This window comes from Oncorhynchus kisutch, linkage group LG2, assembly GCF_002021735.2.
Source record: "Oncorhynchus kisutch isolate 150728-3 linkage group LG2, Okis_V2, whole genome shotgun sequence".
NCBI lineage: Eukaryota > Metazoa > Chordata > Actinopteri > Salmoniformes > Salmonidae > Oncorhynchus > Oncorhynchus kisutch.
The window spans coordinates 59,850,883-59,878,662 of record NC_034175.2 but is presented as its reverse complement, the minus strand read 5'-3'; the positions used below and the strand labels follow the sequence as shown (position 1 = coordinate 59,878,662).

The 27,780-nt window shown below is 43.7% G+C and overlaps 1 protein-coding gene across 1 annotated transcript; it reads right to left on the bottom strand.

Moving 5' to 3' along the window:
- Positions 1–9,841: 9,841 nt before the first annotated feature.
- Positions 9,842–25,561, bottom strand: wars2 (tryptophanyl tRNA synthetase 2, mitochondrial). The gene is made up of 6 exons (XM_020459361.2): positions 25,425–25,561; positions 17,241–17,498; positions 13,428–13,508; positions 12,730–12,812; positions 12,497–12,615; positions 9,842–10,512 (listed from the first exon to the last, which is right to left on the bottom strand). The coding sequence occupies exons 1-6, from the start codon at positions 25,557–25,559 to the stop codon at positions 10,064–10,066; spliced, it is 1,125 nt and encodes a 374-aa protein (XP_020314950.2). The 5' UTR covers positions 25,560–25,561; the 3' UTR covers positions 9,842–10,063.
- Positions 25,562–27,780: the final 2,219 nt, after the last annotated feature.

Genomic DNA, 27,780 nt, shown 5'->3' with positions numbered 1-27,780 from the left:
GCTCTGAGGCAGGCGTTAGATTGAGTGTTTTCAAGTGCAACATTAATAACGATGGTTTTGCGAAACAGCTCAGAGATTTAAGATGATCCTATGAAGGTTCTGGTGGTGACCCGTCATTCAGCTCTGCTCCACCTGTTTTGAGCCCCACATTTTTTGCACACATTTTTGGGGGGCTTGCCTGTTTTGCATGTTATTTTGGCATTAATACGTGTCACATATCAGTTTGCAAATAATGTAAAAACATATGTAATTGAGTTAATAAAGCCGCATACAAACATGGTATATATTTTTTCTTGATTATGGCGGCACAAATGCAGGGGTTTCAGCCTAGCACAGTGCTTTCTGTGGTGGTGGGGCAAGCCAGCAGAAAATAAGGAGCATTGTGCTGTGATTGGCTCAGTGTTCTGTCACTCATGGGGACACAACGTCACCTCGAAGTCTAAGGGGACACCTCGAAAATTCTAGCCCCTTTGGTGCTGCCATAGATATGTTAGAAGTGCTCATCCAAGAAGGCACAAGGTCATTGGCCACAGATAAAATGGCCGCATTATATGTACAGTAGCTTTGATTGGACTGATCATATCAACATCAAATCAAATCAAATCAAATGTATTTATATAGCCCTTCGTACATCAGCTGATATCTCAAAGTGCTGTACAGAAACCCAGCCTAATACCCCAAACAGCAAGCAATGCAGGTGTAGAAGCACGGTGGCTAGGAAAAACTCCCTAGAAAGGCTAAAACCTAGGAAGAAACCTAGAGAGGAACCAGGCTATGTGGGGTGGCCAGTCCTCTTCTGGCTGTGCCGGGTGGAGATTATAACAGAACATGGCCAAGATGTTCAAATGTTCATAAATGACCAGCATGGTCGAATAATAATAAGGCAGAACAGTTGAAACTGGAGCAGCAGCACAGTCAGGTGGAAGTTGAAACTGGAGCAGCAGCATGGCCAGGTGGACTGGGGACAGCAAGGAGTCATCATGTCAGGTAGTCCTGGGGCATGGTCCTAGGGCTCAGGTCAGGGCTCAACATCATGCATCACAAAGGATAAATTAAGGTTGAGTTTTGATTTGACGATGTCCATTTACCCACTAACATGGGGTGAACAGCTGCAGTGATGCGCTCTATCCAAGAGCATAGACAGTGAGACAGTCCTTTCCAGCAGCTCCGACTTTGTTTACATAAGACAAGACATTTTTTTACTTGAGAAATACCGCACCAAACGCCTTAGTTAGATGTACAGTTGTGAAACTAAAACATCCTTGGCAAAAATGTAAAAATGACAGATTTCCTGAGTTCTTAGATTCATTCGGGTTATTTTGAGGAAGTAAAATCCACGTTTACAGTGTTTCATGGGGGACAAACATCATTAACCAAACGTGAAATCGGTCAGGAAACAGCTCCAAGACTGAAATATCATTTTTCTAAAGAGCAACAGAAAAACACAAGTGTCAATCACCGTGTTCAGTGGCTCTTTTTTTAAATTATTTTTTTTAACCCTTTTTCTCCCCAGTTTCGTGGTATACAATTGTTTTAGTAGCTACTATCTTGTCTCATCGCTACAACTCCCGTACGGGCTCGGGAGAGACGAAGGTTGAAAGTCATGCGTCCTCCGATAAACAACCCAACCAAGCCGCACTGCTTTTTAACACAACGCGCATCCAACCCGGAAGCCAGCCACACCAATGTGTCGGAGGAAACACAGGGCACCTGGCTACCTTGGCTAGCGTGCACTGCGCCTGGCCCGCCACAGGAGTCGCTGGTGCGCGATGAGACAAGGATATCCCTACCGGCCAAACCCTCCCTAACCCGAACGACGCTAGGCCAATCACCTCCCGGTCGCGGCCGGTTACGACAGAGCCTGGGCGCAAACCCAGAGTCTCTGGTGGCACAGCTGGCGCTGGAGTACAGCGCCCTTAACCACTGCGCCACCCGGGAGGCCGTTCAGTGGCTCTTTAAGACACTTTTTGGAAAGCGGGCCCAGGTCTTTCTATACACTGAATGCAAAGTTCTGAATTGAAGGGACCAAATCCTGATATTTCTGTGAAAATCATGCACTGATTGATACTAGTGAAAATCTATTTTGTGGATTCAGTGTTGTGTTGCAACACAATCTCACACTCAATTTGTGCAAATATGTACTAAAAGTATTTCAGCAGATTTTCAAATAAAATAAAATGTTTTGTCACATGGGCCGAATACAGTGAAATGCTTACTTACAAGCCTTTTAACCAACAATGCAGTTAAGAAAAATGTGTTAAGTAAAAATTAGATATGTATAAAAAAAATTTTTAATAGCAGCAGTAAAATAACAATAGCATGGCCATATACAGGGGGTACCGGTTAGTCGAGGTAATTGAGATAATATGTACATGTAGGTAGAGTTAAAGTGACTATGCCCCAATAGATAAACAGAGAATAGCAGCAGCGTAAAAGAGGTGGAGCGGGGGGGGGGGGGGGTAATGAAAATAGTCTGGGTAGCCATTTGATTAGATGTTCAGGAGCCTTACGGCTTGGGGGTAGAAGCTGTTGAGAACCCTTTTGGATCTCGACTTGGCACTCTGGTACCGCTTGCCATGCGGTAGCAGAGAGAACAGTCTATGACTAGGGTGGCTGGAGTCTTTGACAATTTTTAGGGCCTTCCTCTGACACCGCCTGGTATAGAGGTCCTGGATGGCAGGAAGCTTGGCCACAGTAATGTACTGGGCCGTACACACTACCCCCTGTAGTGCCTTGCGGTCGGAGGCCAAGCAGTTGCCATACAGAAGCTCTCAACCTGCTCCACTACAACCCTGGCGATGAGAATGGGGACGTGCTCTGTCCTCCTTTTCCTGTAGTCCACAAACATATTTTTTGTCTTGATCACATTGAGGGAGAGGTTGTTGTCCTGGCACCACACGGCCATGTCTCTGACCACCTACGTATAGGCTGTCTCGCCGTTGTCTGTGATCAGGCCTACCACTGTTGTGTCATCGGCAAACTTAATGATGGTGTTGGAGTCGTGCCTGGCCATGCAGTCATGAGTGAACAGGGAGTACAGGAGGGGACTGAGCACGCACCCCTGAGGGGCTCCTGTGTTGAGGATCATTGTGGCAGATGTGTTGTTACCTACCCTTACCACCTGAATGCGGCCTGTCAGGAAGTCCAGGATCCAGTTGCAGAGGGAGGTGTTTAGTCCCAGGGTCCTTAGCTTAGTGATGAGCTTTGAGGGCACTATGGTGTTGAATACTGAGCTGTAGTCAATCAATAACATTCTCACATGGGTGTTCCTTTTGTCCAGGTGAGAAAGGGCAGTGTGGAGTGCACTAGAGATTGCATCATCTGTGGATCTGTTTGGTGGTATGCAAATTGGAGTCGGTCTAGGGTTTCTGGGATAATGGTGTTGATGTAAGCCATGACCAGCCTTTCAAAGCACTTCATGGCTACAGATGTGAGTGCTACAGGTCGGTAGTCATTTAGGCAGGTTCCCTTAGTGTTCTTGGGCACAGGGACTATGGTGGTTTGCTTGAAACATGTTGGTATTACGACTCAGACAGGGAGAATTTGAAAATGTCAGTGAAGACACTTGCCAGTTGGTCAGCACATGCTCGGAGTACACGTCCTGGTAATCTGTCTGGCCCTGCGACCTTGTGAATGTTGACTCTTTTAAAAAGTCTTACTCACATCGGCTACGGTGATCACACAGTCGTCTGGAACAGCTGATACTCTCATGCATGCTTCAGTGTTAATTGCCTCGAAGCATTGAAGTAATTTAGCTCGTCTGGTAGGCTCGTGTCACTGGGCAGCTCGCGGCTGTGCTTCCCTTTGTAGTCTGTAATAATTTTCAAGCCCTGCCACATCCGACGAGCATCGGAGCCGGTGTAGTACAATTCAATCTTAGTCTTGTACTGACGCTTTGCCTGTTTGATGATTCATCGGAGGGCATAGTGCGATTTCTTATAAGCTTCCGGGTTTGAGTCCTGCTCCTTGAAAGCAGCAGTTCTACCCTTTAGCTCAGTGCGGATGTTGCCTGTAATCCATGGCTTCTGGTTGGGGTATGTACGCAAGGTCACTGTGGGACGTCATCATCGATGCACTTATTGATGAAGCTAGTGACTGATGTGATGTACTCCTCAATGATATCGGAAGAATCCCGGAACATATTCCAGTCTGTGCAAGCAAAACAGTCCTGTAGCTTAGCATCTGCTTCATCTGACCACTTTCTTATTGACCTAGTCACTGGTGCTGCCTGCTTTAGTTTTTGTTTGTAAGCAGGAATCAGGAGGATAGAATTATGGTCAGATTTGCCAAATGGAGGGCGAGGGCTAGCTTTGTACACATCTTTGTGTGTGGAGTAAAGGTGGTGTAGAGTTTTTTTCACTCTGGTTGCACATTTAAGATGTTGGTATAAATGAGGTAAAACTGATGAGTTTTCCTGCATTAAAGTCCCCGGCCACTAGGAGCGCCAAGTCTGGGTGTGCGCTTTCCTGTTCACTTATGGCAGTATACAGCTCATTGAGTGTAGTCTTAGTGCCAGCATCGATTTGTGGTGGCCTGTAGACAGCTACAAAAAATACGGATGAAAACTCTCTTGGTAAATAGTGTGGTCTACAGCTTATCATGAGATACTGTACCTCAGGTGAGCAAAACCTTGAGACTTCCTTAGAGTTCGAGCACCAGCTCTTGTTTACAACATACAGTTGAAGTCGGAAGTTTACATACACTTAAATTGGAGTCATTAAAACTCGTTTTCAGCCACTCCACAAATTTCTTGTTAACAAACTATAGTTTTGGCAAGTCGGATAGGACATCCACTTTGTGAATGACACAAGTAATTTTTCCAACTATTTTTTACAGACAGATTATTTCACTTATAATTCACTGTATCACAATTCCAGTGGGTCAGAAGTTTACATACACTAAGTTGACTGTGCCTTTAAACATCTTGGAAAATTCCAGTAATTATGTCATGGCTTTAGAAGCTTCTGATAGGCTAATTGACATTATTTGAGTCAACTGGAAGTGTACCTGTGGAAGTATTTCAAGGCCTACCTTCAAATTCAGTACCTCTTTGCTTGACATCATGGGAAAATCAAAAGAAATCAGCCAAGACATCAAAAAAAGAATTGTAGACCTCCACAAGTCTGGGGGAGCCATTTCCAAACACCTGAAGGTACCATGTTCATCTGTACAAACAATATTACGCAACTATAAACACCATGGGACCACGCAGCCGTCATACCACTCAGGACGTAGACGCGTTCTGTCTCCTAGAGACTAACGTACTTTTGTGCGAAAAGTACAAATCAATCCCAGAACAGCAGCAAAGGACCTTGTGAAGATGCTAGAGGAAACAGGTATAAAGGTATCTATATCCACAGTAAAACGAGTCCTATATCAACATAACCTGAAAGGCCGCTCAGCATGGAAGAAACAACTGCTCCCAAACCGCCATAAAAAAGCCAGACTACGGTTTGCAACTGCACATGGGGACAAAGATCATACTTTTTGGAGAAATGTCCTCTAATCTGTTAGTAAATGTTTTGAAAAAAAACAAAAACAGAAATAATTATTCAGACCTTTTTGCTATGAGAGTCTAAATTGAACTCAGGTGCATCCTGTTTCCATTGATCATCATGTTTCTATAACTTGATTGGAGTCCACCTATGGTAAATTCAGTTGATTGGACATGATTTGGAAAGGTACACACTGGTCTACATGAGGTCCCACTGTTGACCGTGCATGTCAGAGCAAAAACCAAGCAATGAGGTCGAAGGAATTGCCTGTAGAGCTCAGAGACAGAATTTTCACGAGGCACAGATCTGGGGAAGGGTACCAAAAAATGTCTTTAGTTTTGAAGGTCCCCAAGAACACAATGGCCTCCATTATTCTTAAATGGAAGATGTTGGAAACACAAAGTCTATTCCTAGAGCTGGGCGCCCTGCCAAACCGAACAATCGGGGGAGAGGGGCCTTGGGTCAGGGAGGTGACCAAGAACCCGATGGCCAATCTGACAGTGCTCCAGAGTTCCTCTGTGGAGATGGGAGAACTTTCCAGAAGGACAACCATCTCTGCAGCACTCCACCAATCAGGACTTTATGGTAGAGTGGTCAGACTGAAGCCATTCCTCAGTAAAAGGGACATGACAGCCCGCTTAGACTTTGCCAAAAGGCACCTAAAGACTCATGACCATGAGAAACAAGATTTTCTGGTCTGATTAAACCAAGATTGAACTCTTTGGCCTGAATGCCAAGCATCACGTCTGGAGGAAACGTGGCACCATCCGTATGGTGAAGCATGGTGGTGGCAGCATCATGCTGTGGGGATCTTTTTCAGTGGCAGGGAATGGGGGACTAGTCAGGATTGAGGAAAAGATAAACGGAGCAAAGTTCAGAGAGATCCTTGATGAAATCCTGCTCCAGGGCGCTTAAGATGTCTGCCCCAGTCTAAGGTTCACCTTCCAACAGCACAACGACCCTAAGCATACAGCCAAGACAACACAAAAGTGGCTTGAACCCGATCGAACATCTCTGGAGAGACGTGAAAATAACTGTGCAGCGACGTTCCTCATCCAACCTGACAGAGCTTGAGAGGATCTGCAGAGAACAATGGGAGAAACTCCCCAAATACAGTTGTACCAAGCTTGTAGTGTCATACTCAAGACTAGGCTGTAATCGCTGCCAAAGGTGCTTCAACAAAGTACTGAGTAAAAAGGTCTGTATACTTATCTAAGTGTAATATTTCCATTTGTTATTTTATATAAATTAGCAAAGAAAATCTAAAACCCTGTTTTTGCTTTGTCATTATTGGGTATTGTGTGTAGATTGATGAGGGGAAAAAACGAATTTAATCCAGGCACTGTAAGGTAATTTACCAGTGTGGACCCAAAACAAACACATTCTACACATTTACAAACTACCTGTTTTAAGTGTTATTACAACCATGGTGTTCTGTTATTACTGAAGCTTATATACTGTATCTAATAACCTGACAATGAGTAGACAAATGGTAGACAAATAATGTGTGTTATGCAGCAAAACACAACTATCCTTTTAAGGATGCAAACCAGTCATTTGAATCACTGTTGATCCATCCTGTTCTGATGAGATGGATGGAGGGTTTTCTACAGCCTAGAATCAAGGGCTTTCCCAGTCATCTTACCTTTATTTCATGAAGAACAAAGCTAGGCCCCTCTTGGTTCTCATTGGCGAAGACTGAACTCAAGTTAGGGGTTATTTGTCAGACTCTCCTATACCACTTCGCACAACATGTTATATCCCAGAGGTTGAAAATAAACCCCTTTTAAGGTGATATATCATCATTATTATAGGGCTGTGAAACCCATTGCCGTTTTTATTTATTTTTTATTTTACCTTTAGGCAAGTCAGTTAAGAACAAATTCTTATTTTCAATGACGGTGGCTGGGTTAACTGCCTGTTCAGGGGCAGAACGACAGATTTGTACCTTGTCAGCTCGAACTTGCAACCTTCCGGTTACTAGTCCAACGCTCTAACCACTAGGCTACCCTGCCGCCCCATATGGCTTCAGACATTACATTTCTCACCATATATATTTACTGAAAGCAATTTCCATTTTATGTGCATTTATTTACAGTAGTGTGTTGGTTTAAGTATTTCTTTCAATGGAAATACAGAATATGTATAAAAATGCCAAATATAGCAAAAGCTAAATCAAGCAGAGATTTATGACTATAGAACCATGTTAATCATTAGTGAAACATGCAAACTACAAACATTTAAACAGTTAAAGAATGAATACATGATAACTAGATAAATATTTAACAAAAAATTATTAATACAAAAGTTGGCTATAAGAGGAGTACAAACAAAGTAGTGTGTGTATGTGTGTAAGTGTTTGTGTACGTATTAGTGTATTATAATTTCCCATCATTAAAATGTATCTGCATTCCCCAATGAAATACCTTCATTGATAGCACAAAACAAAACAAAATCTGTCTCTCTCAAATATGGCATCCCTCATAAAATTCAACATAGCCTTGAATAAAATGCATTATGAAAGAAGTGGTGTAATGTACACAAAAAAGTGGAGCCTTGTATTAAATGCATTATGAAGAAAATTGTGTAATGTAGGCTCCACGAAATATGAAATGTGTTATGAAGAAAATCGTATAGGCCTACTGTTGCCTACACGAAAAAAAGGGCCTATGACTACTAGTGCACCAGTATCCCAAAGTGTTAAGTGAAAACAAGCATAGAAAACAGTATTGGCATTAATAGAAATTTAAAAAACACATATGGTTACTATTATATTATAATTATTTTGGTGACAATACCAGATTATTGGATTAAAAACATGTGTTTTTTATATAAATAAATATTGGACACAAAAAAGGCAGTGTAGAACAACATTACCCAAAATGCATTGCTCCAATAACTTCCAAAAGATTGTTCTGAAGATTGCCCCAAAAAATGTATTTTCCTACAAATTAAGTCACAAAAAAATCTGCTGGAATACTTTGTACATATTTACATGAATTGAGTGTGAAATTGTGTGGTATTTATACAGTGAGCTGCTGCAGTTATGGAAAATGGGAAAAGAGCAGGATAGCCTACACATACTCATTCAGAAATGTAGCCTAAGGATGAAAAATGAATAGTCCAACAGAAATTGGAACTTAGTTTAACATGGGAATTATAGGGAATGTGGAAATAATGACAGTGTATTTGGTTTCTGAATGTGATTTATTGCTCTGAAAAAAGACAATTGCCACCCCCATGCACCCTGACTTGTCTGCTCACAGCACACTGCCAGGACTATCAATAGCCTAACCAAACTTTGGCTAATGGATTTCTGAGATTAATTCATTACATACTAAGAAATAAAAAATGATTAGTTAAGGGGTACAATGTTATTTCAAACTTATGAGTAGCCTAAATCAATTAGCCAACTATTATAGTACAAAGTCAAACAATTTAAAATAAAACATGAATACAAAACCTCAATGTTTGTTTTTAGTGACAAATAAGATTAATACTAAATACTTGAACCTGCATTTGCCTCCGTTACTGTTTTCTATTGTAATGAAATTCATCTAACACTTCATAAAGTAGCCTGAGTCCGGCTACGTGTTGCGGATTAAAGTGCCTTTCCGTCCTTTCAGAGTATTTCAGCAGCTTTGGAGGTTCAGGCTATTTTCCTATGAGTTTTTAGCCTATACCATCAAGACACAACTATCGGATAGGCCTACCAACCAGGACATATTCTGGGCACAGATGACGTCTGGATCGAATATAAATCCGAGAGGAGATTCAGCCGAGGTAGACTAAAAATACAAAATCAAGTCGACCTCCTTCGTAAAAATATTAGAAATTCTAATAAACCCATTTTTATTTCTCATGCTAGATTAGATTACATTAAAATGATCTTATAAAATATATTCTATGTTTTATACTGAAAGATCCTTGAATATATAAATATATTGCATGTATTAAATTACATTTGGTAGCCTACTCCTTAGTCATTGTAGGCTATTATGAATAGACTATTTTCTGCCATATTTGTCCAGCTCCCACAGAGGGTTGTTTTTCATCACCAGGACTGTGGGAGAAAATATCAGGATAAACCACAGAGTGTAAAAATATTATCCTAAGCAGTCCAGATCGCAGGTTAGTCTATCCAAGTATCACAGTGAGGCTGAGCTCTTCTACATGTTCCATCTTCATCTATAGACCAGAGCCCACAACTGAACAGGCAGAATGCCTACTATTGACAGGGCATTAGCCTACTCACTACACAGACTGTCTGATGAAGGCCATGAAGGGAAGGTGTGTGTGTTGTGTGTGTGTGTGTGTGTGTGATAGAGCTTGAGAAACCCACAGAGCATACTGCACATATTTATTGTTTAAATACATTTTTTAAAAAGCATTATGAAACAAGGCACAGAGCCTCATAAATGACAACACATAGTCAAGCACCATAGCCAATCTTCCAGTCTCTCACTCACACACACACACCCTTTCTGGATTGGGATTATTCAGAAGTAAATTAAATTCATTAATTGACAAACCATAGAAAACAGGCAATTTGATCCCCCCTTTTCCCCTCAGCAGAAGCCTACTCTGTGGCGGACCTCCTTGAGTACAGGTGCAGCCAGCTCCCTGGCCCTCTGGGCTCCATGGGCCAGCAGCCTCTCCAGGTGCCCCCTGTCCCCCCTCAGCCTCTCAATATCCTCCCTGATTGGTGTGAGCCGCTGCACCACGGCATCCGCTACCAGCTGTTTGTACTTTCCTGTGTCCAGCCCCTTGGCCCACCCTACTGCCTCCTCTACCGTGCACCCCGCCACTGCCGCATGAATCAGCACCAGGTTGGACACGCCCGGACGAACCTCAGGGTCAAATGTCACCTCAGAGGTGAAGTCTGTGACGGAGCGGCGGATCTTGAGGACGATGTCGTCGGGAGAGTCGGTGAGGTTGACAGTGGCCATCTTCTGGGGGTCTGATTTGGACATCTTGGAGGAGGGGTCACGGAGGGATTTCACCTTCCGCGTGGAGCCTGATTGGGATGAAAGAGAATAGGTCTTGTTAAGGCTGGGTTGTGTTAGGCAGCGATATGGCTATAGTCTCTTATTAAAAGGTGGATGTATGCATGATACCCTTGCTTCAAATGAATCCCTTTTGAATCATGTCACCATAAGAACCAGGTCCTGGCAGTATGCTGTGAGCAGAGAAGTCAGTGTGCATGGGGGGGTGGTAATAGAGGGTGAAGAGGGGGTGTGAGGATCCATATCCTGATAAGCTCTTAGTTTCAGGGTGATTTAAGAGGACATCTTTAATTTGGTTTCAAAGATGCAGCTGATGATTGACAGGTGTCAAACTGCTGACAACCCCTGTAATACACACACACATCTATTCATCTCAACACACACACCAAGTCATCTTGAGGACAGAGCACCCCCCCCCCAAAAAAAAATTGATTATCACTCTAGTTCTCAGATAAGATGACAGGAACAGTCCTTTAATCAAAACCCCATTACACGCATGGTTGGTAACATCTTATGCTTTTATGTTGGCCATAAGGATGGAGAACATGCTGGCCATGTGTCTTTCTGTCAGTCTCCATCTGTAGAACATGCTGGCCATGTGTCTTTCTGTCAGTCTCCATCCGTAGAACATGCTGGCCATGTGTCTTTCTGTCAGTCTCCATCCGTAGAACATGCTGGCCATGTGTCTTTCTGTCAGTCTCCATCCGTAGAACATGCTGGCCATGTGTCTTTCTGTCAGTCTCCATCCGTAGAACATGCTGGCCATGTGTCTTTCTGTCAGTCTCCATCCGTAGAACATGCTGGCCATGTGTCTTTCTGTCAGTCTCCATCCGTAGAACATGCTGGCCATGTGTCTTTCTGTCAGTCTCCATCCGTAGAACATGCTGGCCATGTGTCTTTCTGTCGGTCTCCATCAGTAGAACATGCTGGCCATGTGTCTTTCTGTCGGTCTCCATCTGTAGAACATGCTGGCCATGTGTCTTTCTGTCAGGCTCCATCAGTAGAACATGCTGGCCATGTGTCTTTCTGTCGGTCTCCTTCTGTAGAACATGCTGGCCATGTGTCTTTCTGTCAGTCTCCATCAGTAGAACATGCTGGCCATGTGTCTTTCTTTTAGAGTCTCCATCAGTAGAACATGCTGGCCATGTGTCTTTCTTTGTCAGTCTCCATCCGTAGAACATGCTGGCCATGTGTCTTTCTGTCAGTCTCCATCAGTAGAACATGCTGGCCATGTGTCTTTCTGTCAGAGTCTCCATCAGTAGAACATGCTGGCCATGTGTCTTTCTGTCAGAGTCTCCATCAGTAGAACATGCTGGCCATGTGTCTTTCTGTCAGAGTCTCCATCAGTAGAACATGCTGGCCATGTGTCTTTCTGTCAGAGTCTCCATCAGTAGAACATGCTGGCCATGTGTCTTTCTGTCAGTCTCCATCTGTAGAACATGCTGGCCATGTGTCTTTCTGTCAGGCTCCATCCGTAAAACATGCTGGCCATGTGTCTTTCTGTCAGTCTCCATCAGTAGAACATGCTGGCCATGTGTCTTTCTGTCAGTCTCCATCAGTAGAACATGCTGGCCATGTGTCTTTCTGTCAGTCTCCATCAGTAGAACATGCTGGCCATGTGTCTTTCTTTTAGAGTCTCCATCCGTAGAACATGCTGGCCATGTGTCTTTCTGTCAGTCTCCATCTGTAGAACATGCTGGCCATGTGTCTTTCTGTCGGTCTCCATCCGTAGAACATGCTGGCCATGTGTCTTTCTGTCATGCTCCATCGGTAGAACATGCTGGCCATGTGTCTTCGTCAGTCTCCATTAGTAGAACATGCTGGCCATGTGTCTTTCTGTCATGCTCCATCGGTAGAACATGCTGGCCATGTGTCTTTCTGTATGTGTATATATTTGCATCTGCACATGTATGAGAAACAGAGAGTGAGAGCGAGAGAAATGTTCAGTACTCTGCCTGCAAATATAACCAATGATCATACAGTGTGCTGACTTACTGAGCAGAGCACGTGGCTCAGGGAAGAAGTCTCCGTAGGCGTTGTTGAAGATGCGGGCCAGGTCCTGAGCCAGCTCCAGATGTTGAACCTGATCTTCTCCTACTGGGACGTGAGTGGACCTGTCAGAACATAAAGGAGAAAACCCAAACTTACTAAACATTGTCTTAAATATTTTATTCATTTAGCAGCAGCAACACACAGACACAATGTGGTACTGTAGAGACTGAGCTCACTTGTAGAGGAGAATATCTGCAGCCTGCAGGACGGGGTAAGTGTACAGCCCCACACTCCCCTCATTCCTCTGTTTACTCTTCATCTGGGGAGAGGGGATAGAAAGAGAGCGGAGAGAGAGAGCAGGAAGAGAAATTAAAGGAGGGGGAGAGAGGGAACATGAAAAGAAAAGCGTGTTGGGTTATATTTAAGAAGGCATTTTCTCTTTACGAGTGAAGAGTACTCCCACAAACCCAACATGGCTGAATTCAAGGGACATTTTCTGCCACGTTTGACATGAACTCATCGGTTGAGTAAACAAAAGGTGTTTTCTGAGTAGAACCAGAACACTGCTGGCTGTCCCTTCCTTCCCTCTGGCATCCTAGTAAAACTGCATGTGGCCAGGGAAATCACTGTCATTATGAGAACGATAAAACATATCTGGCAGGTGAGGTATGAGAAACAAACAGGACTAAAACAATAGTCAGGACGCTGAAAATGGAGGAAGATGGAAGAAAAGCATTGACTTGTCCACCATTTGTAACTTGACTAAATAATTGTACGTATCAGCACAATTCTCCCATTTACTGAGCGCAGCACAATTCTCCCATTGAAATCAATGTATAATTTACAAAAACTCATGATTTGTCCCCAAGTAAACTCATTCAGTGGTTCTACCACCGTATTTCAAAGTCCACAGCATTCCCAAGCCGTTCTGTACCTTCCACTGAGGCAGATGTCTGAGTCGGGGCATACTGGTAAGACAGCCTAGGATCCAGGACAGTTCAGCGTGTTCAGAGACCTGTGGAAGAGACATCACAACCAGTCAGTCAACATAATTGAAGCCCAAATATTGTTTGTCTGTAGTCTTTTCCAATCGTATCCATATACTGGTTGAAAAATGAAAGATTTGGACATAGATAAGCACAGGAATTGGAATGCAGTGTCTGTACAGTAACATGCTATACATGACGTCAGAGCTCAGGCTCTGCGCTTCACAGCTCCGTATTGGTTTTGACTGAAAGCCGTTCTGAACTTGAGTACCGCACACATCAAGAAGTTGCCCCCATCCTCCGGCTAATTTGGCAACATTGTCTTAGGTCTGGGTGAAGGAAATGCTGTAAATTACAAGGGCTCTATATACTTTGAAAGTTGATAGTTGATAAGTTGAGGATTATAATAAATACCGCTTTGATGTCATACAAGCATGCCAAACACCCATGAGTCCAAATGTGCACTTCACATTTCCATATCATAAAACGCATGTAATATACAGTGTCACTATTTATGATCACTATGTCTGATGTACAGTTACAAAGATGACATGCCGTTATACTCTGGGTTGTCCTGAACAGAACGAGCCTGTTTGCTAAGAAAATTTGCCATGGATCACACATATGAATGGACTCATGACTCCATTCTATTACGATCTGCTTCTCTGAATTGCCTTGCGAAAGCCTGACACTAAGATCGTATTTTATAACTTAGCTAGTCATGTTGGCAATAGAACAAGCTTTCAAATTATGGCCACCTGACTCAGATTGCGTTATATAATAGATCGTTTTCGGATTGCGCAAACAGTAATTGTGTAAAGACGGGGATGCAGGGCTGTGTTGCAAAAGTGTGCTTGCTCTAGTTCCTCATTGGGACAGTTAGGAGAGCATGGTTATGCATATGCTTCCGTATTTCCTCTGTAATAAATATTTCAATTTATCCCTATAGGCCAAGTGTAAGGGGTTAGACAAAGCCTACCTGTAAAATGAAAATCAAAGTCTCTTCTCCACTAGTCTTGTTGACCCCATGGGTCAAGTCAGCCAGGCTACTTCTCCACCACTACAAAACATACTGTAACTAAAAACCTTTCAGATGCTCTGGGGACAGGTGGGGGTGACGCCTAGCCCCACCATGTGGCAGAGATAGGAACTACACTGGATTCCCCCCACCCCCCTCTCTGAGTCACCACACCTTAGCAGGTGCTCTTTTGCCCTAGAGGCCATAGCCAATAGCCATACTTCATTATACATCGGTATCAAGGCATTAGAGCCATTAAATAACTCCAATAACCTAAGCCTTAGCAGGGCTGGTTTAATGACTCCCTCTCTGCACAAGGCTACAACCATCCGATGCTTCTCTTTCTGACATGGTCCTTTCTAAAATCAATGGGCCTGGCCAACAACTCATTGGTGTGAAAAAAAAAGAAAGTTTATTGGCACTGGCAAAGTGGCTGCCATCCCTCTCCATTTAAAACGGATTCTAAAGAGTCTGATTTAAATTTAGGACAGCACAGAACTAAACCAGGATTTTAAACTGAATGAATGTAAGTAGAGAATTCCAGCCAGACGATGAAGGTGAGATAAGAGGTTGATGACAGCAGAGTGAGGGACACACTGACACGGCTCTAGTTTCAATAAAATACTTTTTAGAAGGTTCATAATGAACAACTTCATTCATATTGAATGTGATCTTTTTTCGTAGTAACTGAAACAAAGACCCTACTATTAATGTTATGGACTATGTCATTATAGGACGACTGATTTAGTCATTACACAGTAGATCAACAGCTCTTTCATTTCATTAGCGGGTGGGAGCCAAGATATTCCTATAAAACTCACAGCTTTGTCGATCTGCTGCTGTTATTCCAGTAAGAAAGGGTCTAACTTTACTATGGTCTTTCTTTCGCACCCACACCCACACACACACACACACACGCTTTTTCCATTCTCAAGATGAGGGCCCTTCCCTTAAGACACTTTTGATTTCGGCTTGTAACCACTTTTTCAATGAAGTCAAGTGTTTTCTTTGGGTGGTAGTGGTATTTGTACATGTGGAACAGACTCCGGCTCATGTGTTCGATGGGAGGTCCCCTTCACTGCCAAGATATGTGGCATGAAGCTAAACGGGAATAAAAATAGGGCTGTGTGTGTGTGAGGAAAATCACAGATGATCACACTATCAAAACAGACAAGGCATTTCCAGAGATAGACACAAACACAAAATGTAGGTCTCCAGGGAAAATAAAATGTCATAATTCACTTCTATTCCTAACACCTCCCTGAAACTGATCTGTTGAAGTGGTGCATATGGTTAATCTATCATTATCCCCCCTTCATGTTGTTTCCTCTGAAGTAAATGGTGTTCTGTGAATGTGTTTTCCTAATCCCTGTGAATTTGCAGAGCACACAAAGATAAGGATCAGAGTGATAGAATAAGAGTTTTAAAGCTGCTGCATTACGTAAACATTGAGCTTGCCATGATAAAACATACGTTCCAAAATGGCCACTGCTCTAGCTCAGTCTCTTGTTGACATGCTGGGAAACAGATCCAAGGCAGCCTGCTCAGACCGCCAAGTCACAAAAACGCTCAGCTTTTCTACCGGTTTGTAAACCACATAAGAATGTAGAGTACCAGTCAAAAGTTTGGACACAACTACTCATTCAAGGGTTTTTCTTTCATTTGACTATTTTCTACATTGTAGAATAATAGTGAAGACATCAAAACTACAAACACATATGGAATCATGTAGTAACCAAAAGTGTTAAACAAATTAAAATATATTTTATATTTGAGATTCTTCAAATAGCCACCATTTGTCTTGATAACAGCTTTGCACACTCTTGGCATTCTCTCAACCAGCTTCACCTGGAATGCTTTTCCAACAGTCTTGAAAGACTTCCCACATATGCTGAGCACATGTTGGCTGCTTGTCCTTCACTCTAAGGTCCAACTCATCTCAATTGGGTTGAGGTCGAATGATTGTGGAGGCTCATCAGACCAAAGGACAGATTTCCACCGGTCTAATGTGCATTGCTCGGGTTTCTTGGCCCAAGCAAGTCTCTTCTTATTAGTGTCCTTTAGTAGTGGTTTCTTTGCAGCAATTTGACCATCAAGGCCTGATTCATGCTTATCCTCTGCAGTAGAGGTAACTCTGGGTCTTCCTTTCCTGTGACGGTCCTCATGAGAGAACAAAATTCCACAAATTAACTTAAGGCACACCTGTTAATTGAAATGCATTCCAGGTGACTACCTCATGAAGCTGGTTGCGAGAATGCCACGGGTGTGCAAAGCTGTCAAAGGCAAAGGGTGGCTACTTTAACCTCTCTAGGCTAGGGGGCAGTATATTCACGTCCGGATGAAAAGCGTTCCCAAAGTAAACTGCCTGCTACTCAGGCCCAGAAGCTAGGATATGCATATTATTAGTAGATGTGGATAGAAAACACTGAAGTTTCTAAAACTGTTTGAATGAGGTCTCTGAGTATAACATAACTTATTTAGCAGGCGAAACCCAGAGGACAAACCAACCAGGAAATTTGTTTTTTTGAGGTCACTCTTTCCAATAGTTTTTCAATGGGAATCTAGAATTGTAAGGCAGTTGCTTGCAATTCCTATCGCTTCTACTGGATGTCAACAGTCTTTAGAAATTGGTTGATGTTTTTCCTTTGAGAAATGAAGTAGCAGCCCTGTTCAGAACGAGGGTCGAGTGAAGTGACACGATTGCAGGTGTATGGTGGTCTGTGTGTGTGCGTGTCTGACTAACCTGTGACTGTTGGAAGAGGATAGATGTCTCTGGGTTGATGCCACAGGCCAGCAGGCTGGCAGCCATGTCCAGTATGTTAACCCGCAGCAGGGCTTGGTCCTGGGGCTGGGTGATGGCGTGCAGGTCCACTATGCTGTAGAGCACTGAGGGGTACTGGTTCTGCAGGGACACCCAGCTCTCCAGAGCCCCAAGGTAGTTCCCCAGGTGGGGCACACCCGTGGGCTGGATTCCTGAGAACACACGCCCACCTGAAGGCTCCTGGGGTAGAAGAGAGATTTGATTTTCATTGATGAGCTGTTATTGAGATGCTGAATTATCTCCATAGCTAGTACCTCTAACAGTCAGTGGGAGAACAGAACAGCCAACGAAATGAACCAATGAGGCCAGAGCATGAACTACAAACTGCCAATGAAAGCAGGGCAGGCTATCAAACCAATAAGAGTAATTAAAAAGACTCCTCCTATTTAATGTAGGTATATAGTCCGAGCACAAATCAAATTTGGGGGAGAGAGAGAGAGAGGGGTCATACTCAAGATCGCCATAAACCAAAGTGTATCAGAAACAAAGGCCTTATTTTAAAGCCATGGAATGGGCCCTTTCCCCTCTAAAAGAGAGAGATCACTCTTCCCTTTCTGATCTGTGGGTAAATAGTGTTTCTGGTTCTGCTGGGTTCTGTCATGCTCAGGTCTGGCTTTGACTTACTCCATTGATCCATGGCATCGATAAAGTCTGCTAGGTTCTGGCCTTGGTCCATTCCTACTAGATATGACATTGTGCCAGGCCTGCACCAAATACTGTGGTACGGAGGTGGCATGGAAGGGGACCTTATGACTTGAGGGGTTTCTTGGCTAATTATATTTTAGAGCACTGCTGTTCAGCAGAAAAGCGTAAACAATTTGTTTTAGTATGTTAGGAGGGACTGTCTGCTGACTCTGCTATGCCTGTCTGAGTTTTGGTTATACACAGTGCTTGAAATTGTATCGGTGCACTACCCTTTACACCACAAGCGAAAACAGGTGTCATAAAATCGATTCTGGATACCTTGCAAACAACAAAATTGGGTTGAAATCCCTTGCTGTGTAACTTGAGCTGCAATCTTTGAAATTCTTTATCCGTTTTATTTTTTGTTGGTAGTTACCATCTTTTCTCATCGCTACAACTCCCGTACGGCTTGGGAGAGACAAAGGTCGAAAGCCATGCATCCTCCGAAACACAACCCAACCAAGCCGCACTGCTTCTTAACACAGCGCGCATCCAACCGGTAGCCAGCCGCACCAATGTGTCGGAGGAAACACCGTGCACCTGGCAACCTGGTTAGCGTGCACAGCGCCCGGCCCGCCACAGGAGTCGCTAGTGCGCGATGAGACAAGGATATCCCTACTACGATGCAGTGCCCTAGACCACAATGCCACCCGGGAGGCCCGAAATTCTTTATCTTGACAAATCTTTAGGAACTTACTCTCAGATATTGTGCAGGTAATTGTACAGTATTTTGGGTTATCATAACTAATCAGAAAACCAAAACACTCAGGATTTCTTGTATGTTCAGCAAACAGCAGCAGTATTCTGAATCCCAATCAGTTTCTGTGATGGACAGACAGCCTTCCACAGCCTCTGGGATAAGATAACAGCAGTTCCTAGACCAGTCCCATCCTGTTTGTCTTCTCTGTCTGTTTGGCCTAGGGGATCAGATAACTGCTCTGAGACCAGCCCTCTGGGATCAGATTCCAGGTCAGTACGGGGCAAGCACTCAGCGCCAGCAGGAAGGAACTGGGTGCTTATGTCATTATTACTGAGGCGGTAATTTCAGCAGAGAGCCATTGATGCTGAGGGCCCCTTCAGAGGTGTCAGGAGTGATTTGGGTGTGGACGGCCTGAATATGGCTCATGTGTTCTCACCTCGCGTTGACATGCCAAATGCACCCCCCCCCTACTCTCACCCTGGGGGAGGCTATTAGCCATGCAGACATGGTAATGGTGTTATTTGAGACAATCGCAGACTAACAGAGTAAACGCTAACTGCTAACTAGCCACTGGGTAATCAGGCTCACACATCACAGACGCCTGCATGACACCTCTGCTCAGTTTAGCATTTGGTCAGAGAAAATTCTAAAACTTTCTTTAACATGTGCGACTACAGTTGAGGAAATACATTAAGATACGTAGGAAAGTATGCTAAATGTTGACAACGCGACAATATCGGGATAATTAAGGCAAAAATGTAACATGAAAGCGGCTGTTCTTTGAGGAACTGAAATGATCAGATGCTAGGTGAATAGTCAACGATGCAGAATATCTCTCCCATTCGTAACCAAACCCCCTCAATCTGTCTCGCCCTCTCTCTGTGCGTCTCATCCTCTCTCCCACCCGCTGTGGGCCTGTTGATGACACGTAGCAGTATCGGTAACCTCTACTCATATTTTACTATGAGGGGTACGATGCTGTCCTACCACAGCGTAGCCTAGGTGACGAAAGGTTTCTTCATCCACATCTAACATATGGTGATTACATTACACACCGAGTGTGACTAATGCCAACAGCTAGAAGGGTTACGTATACTTTCAGGCCATGTTTCCACAATCACAGACACTTTCCGGGATGCGTGTTCGTATAACAGGTGTGAGTGTGTAAGAGAATGATGGAAATAAACTGAGGGATGGATGGAGGTTGTGTGTGTGTGTGTGCGCACAGCAGGAATATGACAGAACTCGTCACAGATGGAAAAAGTGAATCACATCTGACATCGAAACCACACTAATGACATTACAGAAATGCAACGCACGGCTTCTATTAAGCAGAAAAACATCAACAATCATCGATGGAAGTTTTGGAAAAGATTCAGTTAATTAGAAAAACTGTTTTCTTTATGACTTATTCAACCAGAGAAGACCTGTGGCCTAAATTCAACAGAACAGCACAACTCCTCCCCAAATTCTCCTCCTAGTTTCCCCCAGACCACATGTGGATCACAGCATGTGCAAAGAGGAATGCCAGAAATCCTTATTAATTGTGTGCAAAGTACAGTGCTGTGACATCTTTCCACTGGAATGTTTAAAAGATGACAAATATATTGCTTTACAACGGGAGAGAGAGAAATCATTTTTAATTGAATGAAGGATTGTTCTCTCAAAGGCATTCCAAAGGGAAGTCCTCCAAGTTACCACAAAAAGAAGAGTCTGCTTTCCTGACAGTCCTCCAAGCATGTTGTGTAGGTCTACATCACTTGAGCTACTTCATCTATGTGGACTTCCAATCTCAGTTGAGCTGTCTGGCTGCTGACTTGCAGCCTGTCTGTCTAAGTCTGTGTCTAGCCAGCCAACACCATAAATCACTGGAGTAGCTTGATTGCCATTGGGCAAGAGGCTGGGAAACTGATTTTCTTTTCTCCTCACACATCATATGAGAGTGGCTCACTGACATTCCCCTCACAGGGCTTCCAGAGGACCGGCCCCTGCAGTGGCCACAACTCCACCATGCCAATTTCAACACTTCTCAGAGTCTCCACCGGGGGCACCGGCCACCTCCACAGGGTACCGTCAGCCCCTCCGTGGGACCAGATCCGTCACAGCATGGGAAGGTTCGAGCTGGGCCTAAGCGGTGGGGATTAGATGCTCTCTGGTCCTTGTGTCCGTTTGCCTTAGTCCCTCTCGGTCTCCCACTGAGACAGACACACAGGGTCCAGTGTTCACCCTCACCCCAGGCATCCCATTAAACACAGAAATCATGCTGAACCAACCTCTAAAACAGGCCTTGGTCCTGCCGCTCCCACCACCTCCTTTGTCTCCCCCCTCTCCATCATCCCTCTTTCTCTCCATCCCACTCTCGCATAGGGACCTGTTAAGGCAGGCGACCAACAGAGTCCCACTTCAGTGAGCTATTGAGCAGGAAATGGTGTTTAATGTACACCCTCACTTTTAGAGGGTGATAGGGCAGTGTGTGTGTGTATAGCCTGTATCAGATCACAAAGTGTGAATGATCACAGAGAAAACACAGGGGTAGAATGAAAGCAAGAAGGAAGATATTAAAAAACAGAGAGAACTTAACAAAGTGAAGGAGAGCAACGGAGAAGCCAGAGAGGGAAAGAAGGTAGGTATGGGTGAAAGAGAGATGATTTGTTCTCTAAAAAGGGGTTGTGAGGGGTATGGATGGAGGAGTGGGGTGCCCAAACGGAGCGTTTGATTAAATCTGTGGTTGACGTGTGGGACAGGTGAGATTGATGAGGTTCCTCTGTGCTTCATACTGTGCAGAAAGCGGGGAGGAGAAGGGAGAGAGGAACAGAATGTGTCAGTGAGGCGGGACAGGGAACAGGGCCTGCTCAGACCATGGGGTCCCCCGGCTGATTAATGGGACTGGAGGCCCTTCAAAAACAGTGCTCCCCGCAGACAGAGACCGACAGCACTCCAAAAATAACCAGGAGGCAGCCCAGCACAGGACTACCCCAATACAGAGCTATGGCTACAGTCGGACATCAGACCAAGCTTAATGCCTACCCAATAAAGCCCTGGCCTAGCTAAGCCGATACAGCTACGGGCCTGGCCTAGCTAAGCCGATACAGCTACGGGCCTGGCCTAGCTAAGCCGATACAGCTACGGGCCTGGCCTAGCTAAGCCGATACAGCTACGGGCCTGGCCTAGCTAAGCCGATACAGCTACGGGCCTGGCCTAGCTAAGCCGATACAGCTACGGGCCTGGCCTAGCTAAGCCGATACAGCTACGGGCCTGGCCTAGCTAAGCCGATACAGCTACGGGCCTGGCCTAGCTAAGCCGATACAGCTACGGGCCTGGCCTAGCTAAGCCGATACAGCTACGGGCCTGGCCTAGCTAAGCCGTTACAGCTACAGCTTTGTTGGGCACACCATGAACAAATCAAGACAGTGGATAAATTAGGTCCTTGTCAACAGCATTTGATACCATTAATAGGCCTTTGCATTAAGTAATGAGTGTTTTAAATTTGCCTATAAAAAGATGGCTGAATGAGTTAATGATGGAGTGGTGAAATTTTACTCCACAGACTAGAAATAATAATACCATAAACACAGCAAAAATAACCTGGAGACACTTCATAAATTATTCAATCTATAATGATGGTAACACTGAGGCCAGGGCCAACCTCTGCCAGGAAACACACGCACACGCAGCGTTTGTTGACTTGAGCGCGCCACAAAAGCACAATTCCAGATACATCTTAATTAAAAACCATCAGACCTTCTGTCCAACGTCTGGGTCTCCACAGATTAAGACATGGGATTGGAAAGCTTTTAAGGCTCCCTGGGTATTAACATAGACATATTAGAGACAGACTTATTCTGTAATTCAGTTTAGGTACATCGAAGAAAGAAAAAAATGCTGACATTCGGGGGAGTTTGGACAAATGGCTGATTTGCAAAGCATTGGTTGGCCTAGCAGGCCTTTGACACACCTAATTATCCTGGATGGAGGAGACTGGTGAGAATTAGTGGGGTTTTCTGACAGTTTCAAATAAATAGAGCAATTAATGAATGTACTCAACTTGAAGTCTATGATGTTTCCCTGTTCCCCTTTCCCTGTTGTGTGGGTGAGGGAGCTGCTCTAATGGTTTTAGCTGACACCACAGTGAGTGAACTTGGAACTGAGCAGAGCAGAGGCGAATTAGAAGTCACTTCCTTCTTCCTGGAGCGTGGGGTTGAGATGACTGATATCAGCCATTAGGAGCACAGACGAGTTAAGGAGCAGACAGAGAGGAAGGGAGGGAATACCATGTTACACAATGCTAGGAGGAATCATGGCTGCCCAAAGCTGCTGCCACAAGTCTGTACTCAGTTTACTCGCTCTCTGCCCCTAACAACGAATGTAATATCAGTTCTGCTACACCACACCCTAGCCTAAAATAGATGCACCATTATGGCCTTCTCTGGCCAGCTGTACATTCAAGTGCATCAACTGCCCACATTCTCATGCTGCAAAATACTTCAAAAAGGTACAATATGCAGAAATCGCTCCGCCATTTCCTGGTTGCTAAAATTTGAATAGTTCGCCTTATTTATTATTTTATGTGACAAAACAAGCAATTGTAGAGAATTATTCTACCATCTAAACTGCTGTGAAATATCTTTTCAATAACCAAAAATATTGTAGATTTGCTTTCAATTTTATTTTATATTTCATTTTACCTTTATTTAACTAGGCAAGTCAGTTAAGAACAAATTCTTATTTTCAATGACGGCCTAGGAACAGTGGGTTAACTGCCTGTTCAGGGGCAGAACGACATATTTTTACCTTGTCAGCTCGGGGATTTGAACTTGCAACCTTTCAGTTACTAGTCCAACACTAACCACCAGGCTACCCTGACAGATCTATAATTCACATTTCTATGTGAATTTGGTCAGGTCTCCCAAAAATGTACATATTGCGGATTTAAAGAAAATGTGTTAATACATTTAACTATTTACGTTAAAGGTCATTTCCAAACGAGTTGACAGATGCACCGTCTCCGTGAATGCGGGAACATTGCCTTTAAATGTCAATCGAGCTATAATACAGATCCTCACCTTTACAACCTTAGTATTTAAAGGTTCCATCATTTTCCACGACTTTGTAGACTGACGGAGCTGAATAAACACAAGAGTTAAACTATCTCACTATAAATTGTATGTGTGGATAGGTTACTAAGAAAATATGGCTACAAAATGTGTTAAATAGTCTCAGATTTATAAAAGGCCAAGTCAAACGTCATGGGCTGATCTAGATCAGTGACAGTTTATAGTTAATCTCTATTGGTCTGCAGAGGTTCTGTGATTTAACACACTTTTTCGAGCTCAATGTCTTGACGCACATCACACCTCGGAGCATTGTGTCCGGATTTGCGATTTAAACAAATGAAAACCAACACTTCATTTCTGATGTTATTTCAGGTAATGAAGCACTGCTGTGATGATGCTTTCGGTTCCTCCACTTCCATCTAGCCGTCCGCCTCGGCGCGCACACACCTCTCCAAAATCTCGAGAGACTTAGCCTTAACAAAACACAGATGCAGCGGCGGTGAGCGCGCATTCCGTTCCTCAGCACCACTGGCCAGTCATTTAAGGCCCCACAGCTCGTACATCAGTTTTAAAAAATAACTCGGGTCGTAACACAATAATTAGCATCCTTACTGTGCCAAAACTATTGTTAGCGGATTGTTGTTGGATTTAACAGTCTATTAATTTATCCAAGGGGCTCGTGTCATTGCAAGTCAAGGGTGCAGCGCAAGCTCAAAACAGTAAACCATCCTAGAATAAATTACGCATTTTAAGGAGATCAAATATGTAATAATTATAGACCTCTAGATTTGGACACATTTCCTCGAGAAACAGCAGTCTATAGCACTAGGCTATATCAACTGCTGAGCATTTCACACATGGCCTTACTCAATAGCCTACTCAGTGTGCAGACTTTTGTTCCAGCCCAGTACTAATACACATGAGGGCTTGCTGATTGAGTTCATTAGTGGGGAGTTAGAACAAAAGCCTGCATTACCAGAGTTGGTGACCACCATTCTAGCAAAAACTACTACATTAATTGCCTATTTAAGTGTAAGGTTTTTAGTAGTTAGGTTTATTTGATATTGTACACATTCGCAGCCAAAATCGGAATTACATGATAGACAAGAAATTGAACAAATAATTAGATTGAGGAAATTGAAGAGTGATGGATTAAAAAGTTGATTGAAGCAGTTCGGGATGAATGGCGTGTGGTGAAGCACCATTGTATCAAATATGACAAATGGCAGGATAATACCACACAGCCACATTGCTCATAATCTCAATATTTTACCAATAGGAAAATAACAATAGTAGGGGGGGGGGGGATTTTTGAACAAATTTAAATACATTAACAACATCGTTTTCGTTTATAAACCATGCATTTTCCCAACAAGATAATGTCAGGAAGCCTTGCATCAACTAGCACTGTTTCATGAAAATGAACTGTCAAAAACAGCGTCCTACAGTTATCTCCTGGTCTAAACATAATTTCAAATCAAATTTGATGTCACATGCGCCGAATAGAAAAGGTGTAGTGGATCTTTGTGAAATGTTCATTTCCAACAATGCAGAGTTAATAAAATCAATTTGGAAAAGGAAATGGTAACACAAAAAAATAACGAGGCTATATACAAGGTGTACAATAACAAATTAATATACAGTAAATGTGCATTTGAAACACACTACCTTTCCGTCCGCACATTGTCCAGCGCAGAATAGTCTTTTTGGAGAACGACAATTTTGAACGAATTGAAGGAGATATTTCACATTACCCCTGATCGGGAGCGCCATCTTGGAATAAGGAACTACGGTGGCTAACATAGGCCAAACAGCGCGTTCATAATGTACTCCTATATCGGCTACTCTCAGAAATGTGCCTTTTGAGAACTAACTTGAGTTGTATGAGATGGCTGGGGAACCTGCATATTTAATATAATATTATTATACAATAATATAATATTTACTATAATATATTTACTCTGATGTAAGATATTTTTCACAGTAAAATTGTTTTAATCGAGCCCTTTTGCTATAGATAAACTCTTTCCGAAACATGTAACTACTTTTTTAAGTGGGAAAATAGTATTTGATTTAACAAATAGACATACATAAGTTAAAAGTTATAATAGTGCAAATGTGAAGATGCTGTATATTATATACATTATATATTATGTATATTATATACATTTTCAATTCCTATGATATTGTTTGTCTTTGTATTTTTAGTATGTATTGGGAAGGCACAGTATAGTAGACCAGACATATATATATTTATACATATGTATAGTTGTGTGACAGACATGTATGGTTTCCTCTCTGTCTGAAACCTATGTCTAATTGGCGGGTGTTGTGTCTAGCCAGCTCCTAAAACTTCCCCAGCAGCTGCAGAACTCTGCTCCATACTTCCCTAATTACGAGAGGCGATATATATGATTATACGCTGAGGTGGATTGGATTTCACACGTTTGGAGGGCACGCTCGATCCTCCAAGTCCTCAGAGTTCAGACCCATTGTTTTGCCCCAATCAACATCTGCTCCTGGTTTTTCCCACCTTTACATCTGGCTGTATTTGCACAAATATAATTCCATATTCATTATTATTTCCTGAGGCGCTGAGCTCCTAATGCACCAGGTCTCTGTGGGGATCCTCTCCAATCTGAGTTAGCGGTTGGTGTGTGTGTGTTTGTGTGTGTGTGTGTACGTGTGTGTGTGTACGTGTGTGTGTGTGTGTACGTGTGTGTGTGTGTATGTGTGTGTGTGTGTGTGTGTGTGTGCGTGTGCGTGTGCGTGTATGTGTGTGTGATGGGCCTGGTGTGTGTTGGCTGGTTTCTCCCGCTTCACCGAAGCCTCTGGCCCCGTTTCCTGGCCACCCACTTGAGGTTTCTCTCTCCTCTCCTCCTTCTCTCCCTCACTCAAGAGGAATTTACTCCCCTTGTTTCAAAGTACCAAAGTGTGTCTGCAGGTTATTCCTCTTCATCTCTATTGGTACGGGGAAGGAGGGTTTTGTTTTATCCCCTCTTTTTGTTACCGTCCTCTTCTGTTCTTTTCACACATGGTTTGTTAAATTAACACCCATGTCAAATTAGAGTTTTTAAGTAAATGCATTAAGAATGGGCCTTCCTTCATTGACTGTGTACACTGCCATCTACAGACTTTTGGCAGACTTTTCAGACAGTCCATCTGTGGAAAATGGAGGGAGAATCAACGAGGGCCATTTTGTGCCAAAGTCAGCAGATCTCCTGAGGCCCCTCCTGCATGTCCAGCAGCCTGCTGAGAATTGGTGAGAAGCTGCCAGCTTGCTGAGTGACAGCCTCACCCTTTCATCACTCTCCACAGATCACTAATTGTCTGTCCTTTCCCCACACGTCCATCTGGGGGATTTATCTTTGATCCTCCACAACTTGACTCCTTCACCTTCCTTCACCACCCCTTCAATAGGCAACATTGGGGCCCTATCCCCTTCCAATAGGCTATGTATTTGGGCCAAACCCCTTGTCCAGACATATGTATTTGGCCCGAGACCTATTGACCGCCCCTCCTGAGCTGAACAGAGAATGGGCAGGGTGGTGGCGACCGACGGCCCACCTGTGATAATAAAGACAGGCAGGGGGCAGCGGCCCACCGTGGGCCTGGGCTGGGAAGCCTGGGGCTCTGCAGCACTGTGTATGGGCCTCAGTGTGGATCAACGGATCCTCGACACGGCTGTATCCTGACACTGAAAGACAGGCCCTCCCCTCTGACACAGCGGCCGACTGAGACCATGGGGTGTCCGCCACCCAAGTGGATGGACAGATGAGTGGAGGGGTGGATGGATTGAGGAAAAAGAGGGGGCCGAGGGGGTCAGAAAATTGGAGAAGATGAGGAAACCTAATGGAAGGTGTCTCTATGGAGTGAGTGTGTAAGGCCTGCAGAAACATTCCCCAAACAAATTTTATTATTTTCTTAGTGTGAAAGTCTCTGGAAGGATAATAAACATTTTTTGCACTAAAGTATTTTGTGTAAAGCAATGTTTGCTTCCCTGAGGAAGGTCTGGCTTTCATTA

Bases quoted from the DNA above. Each gene is read 5' to 3' on its own strand.
- wars2 (XM_020459361.2), bottom strand. From the start codon at position 25,559: ATGTTAGCCACCGTAGTTCCTTATTCCAAGATGGCGCTCCCGATCAGG. The intron at 13,509-17,240 runs GTTAGTCAGACA...TCTCTTCCACAG, and splicing joins TCCTCTTCCAACAGTCACAG to GTCTCTGAACACGCTGAACT. The intron at 10,513-12,496 runs GTAAGTCAGCAC...CATCCCAATCAG, and splicing joins TGAGCCACGTGCTCTGCTCA to GCTCCACGCGGAAGGTGAAA.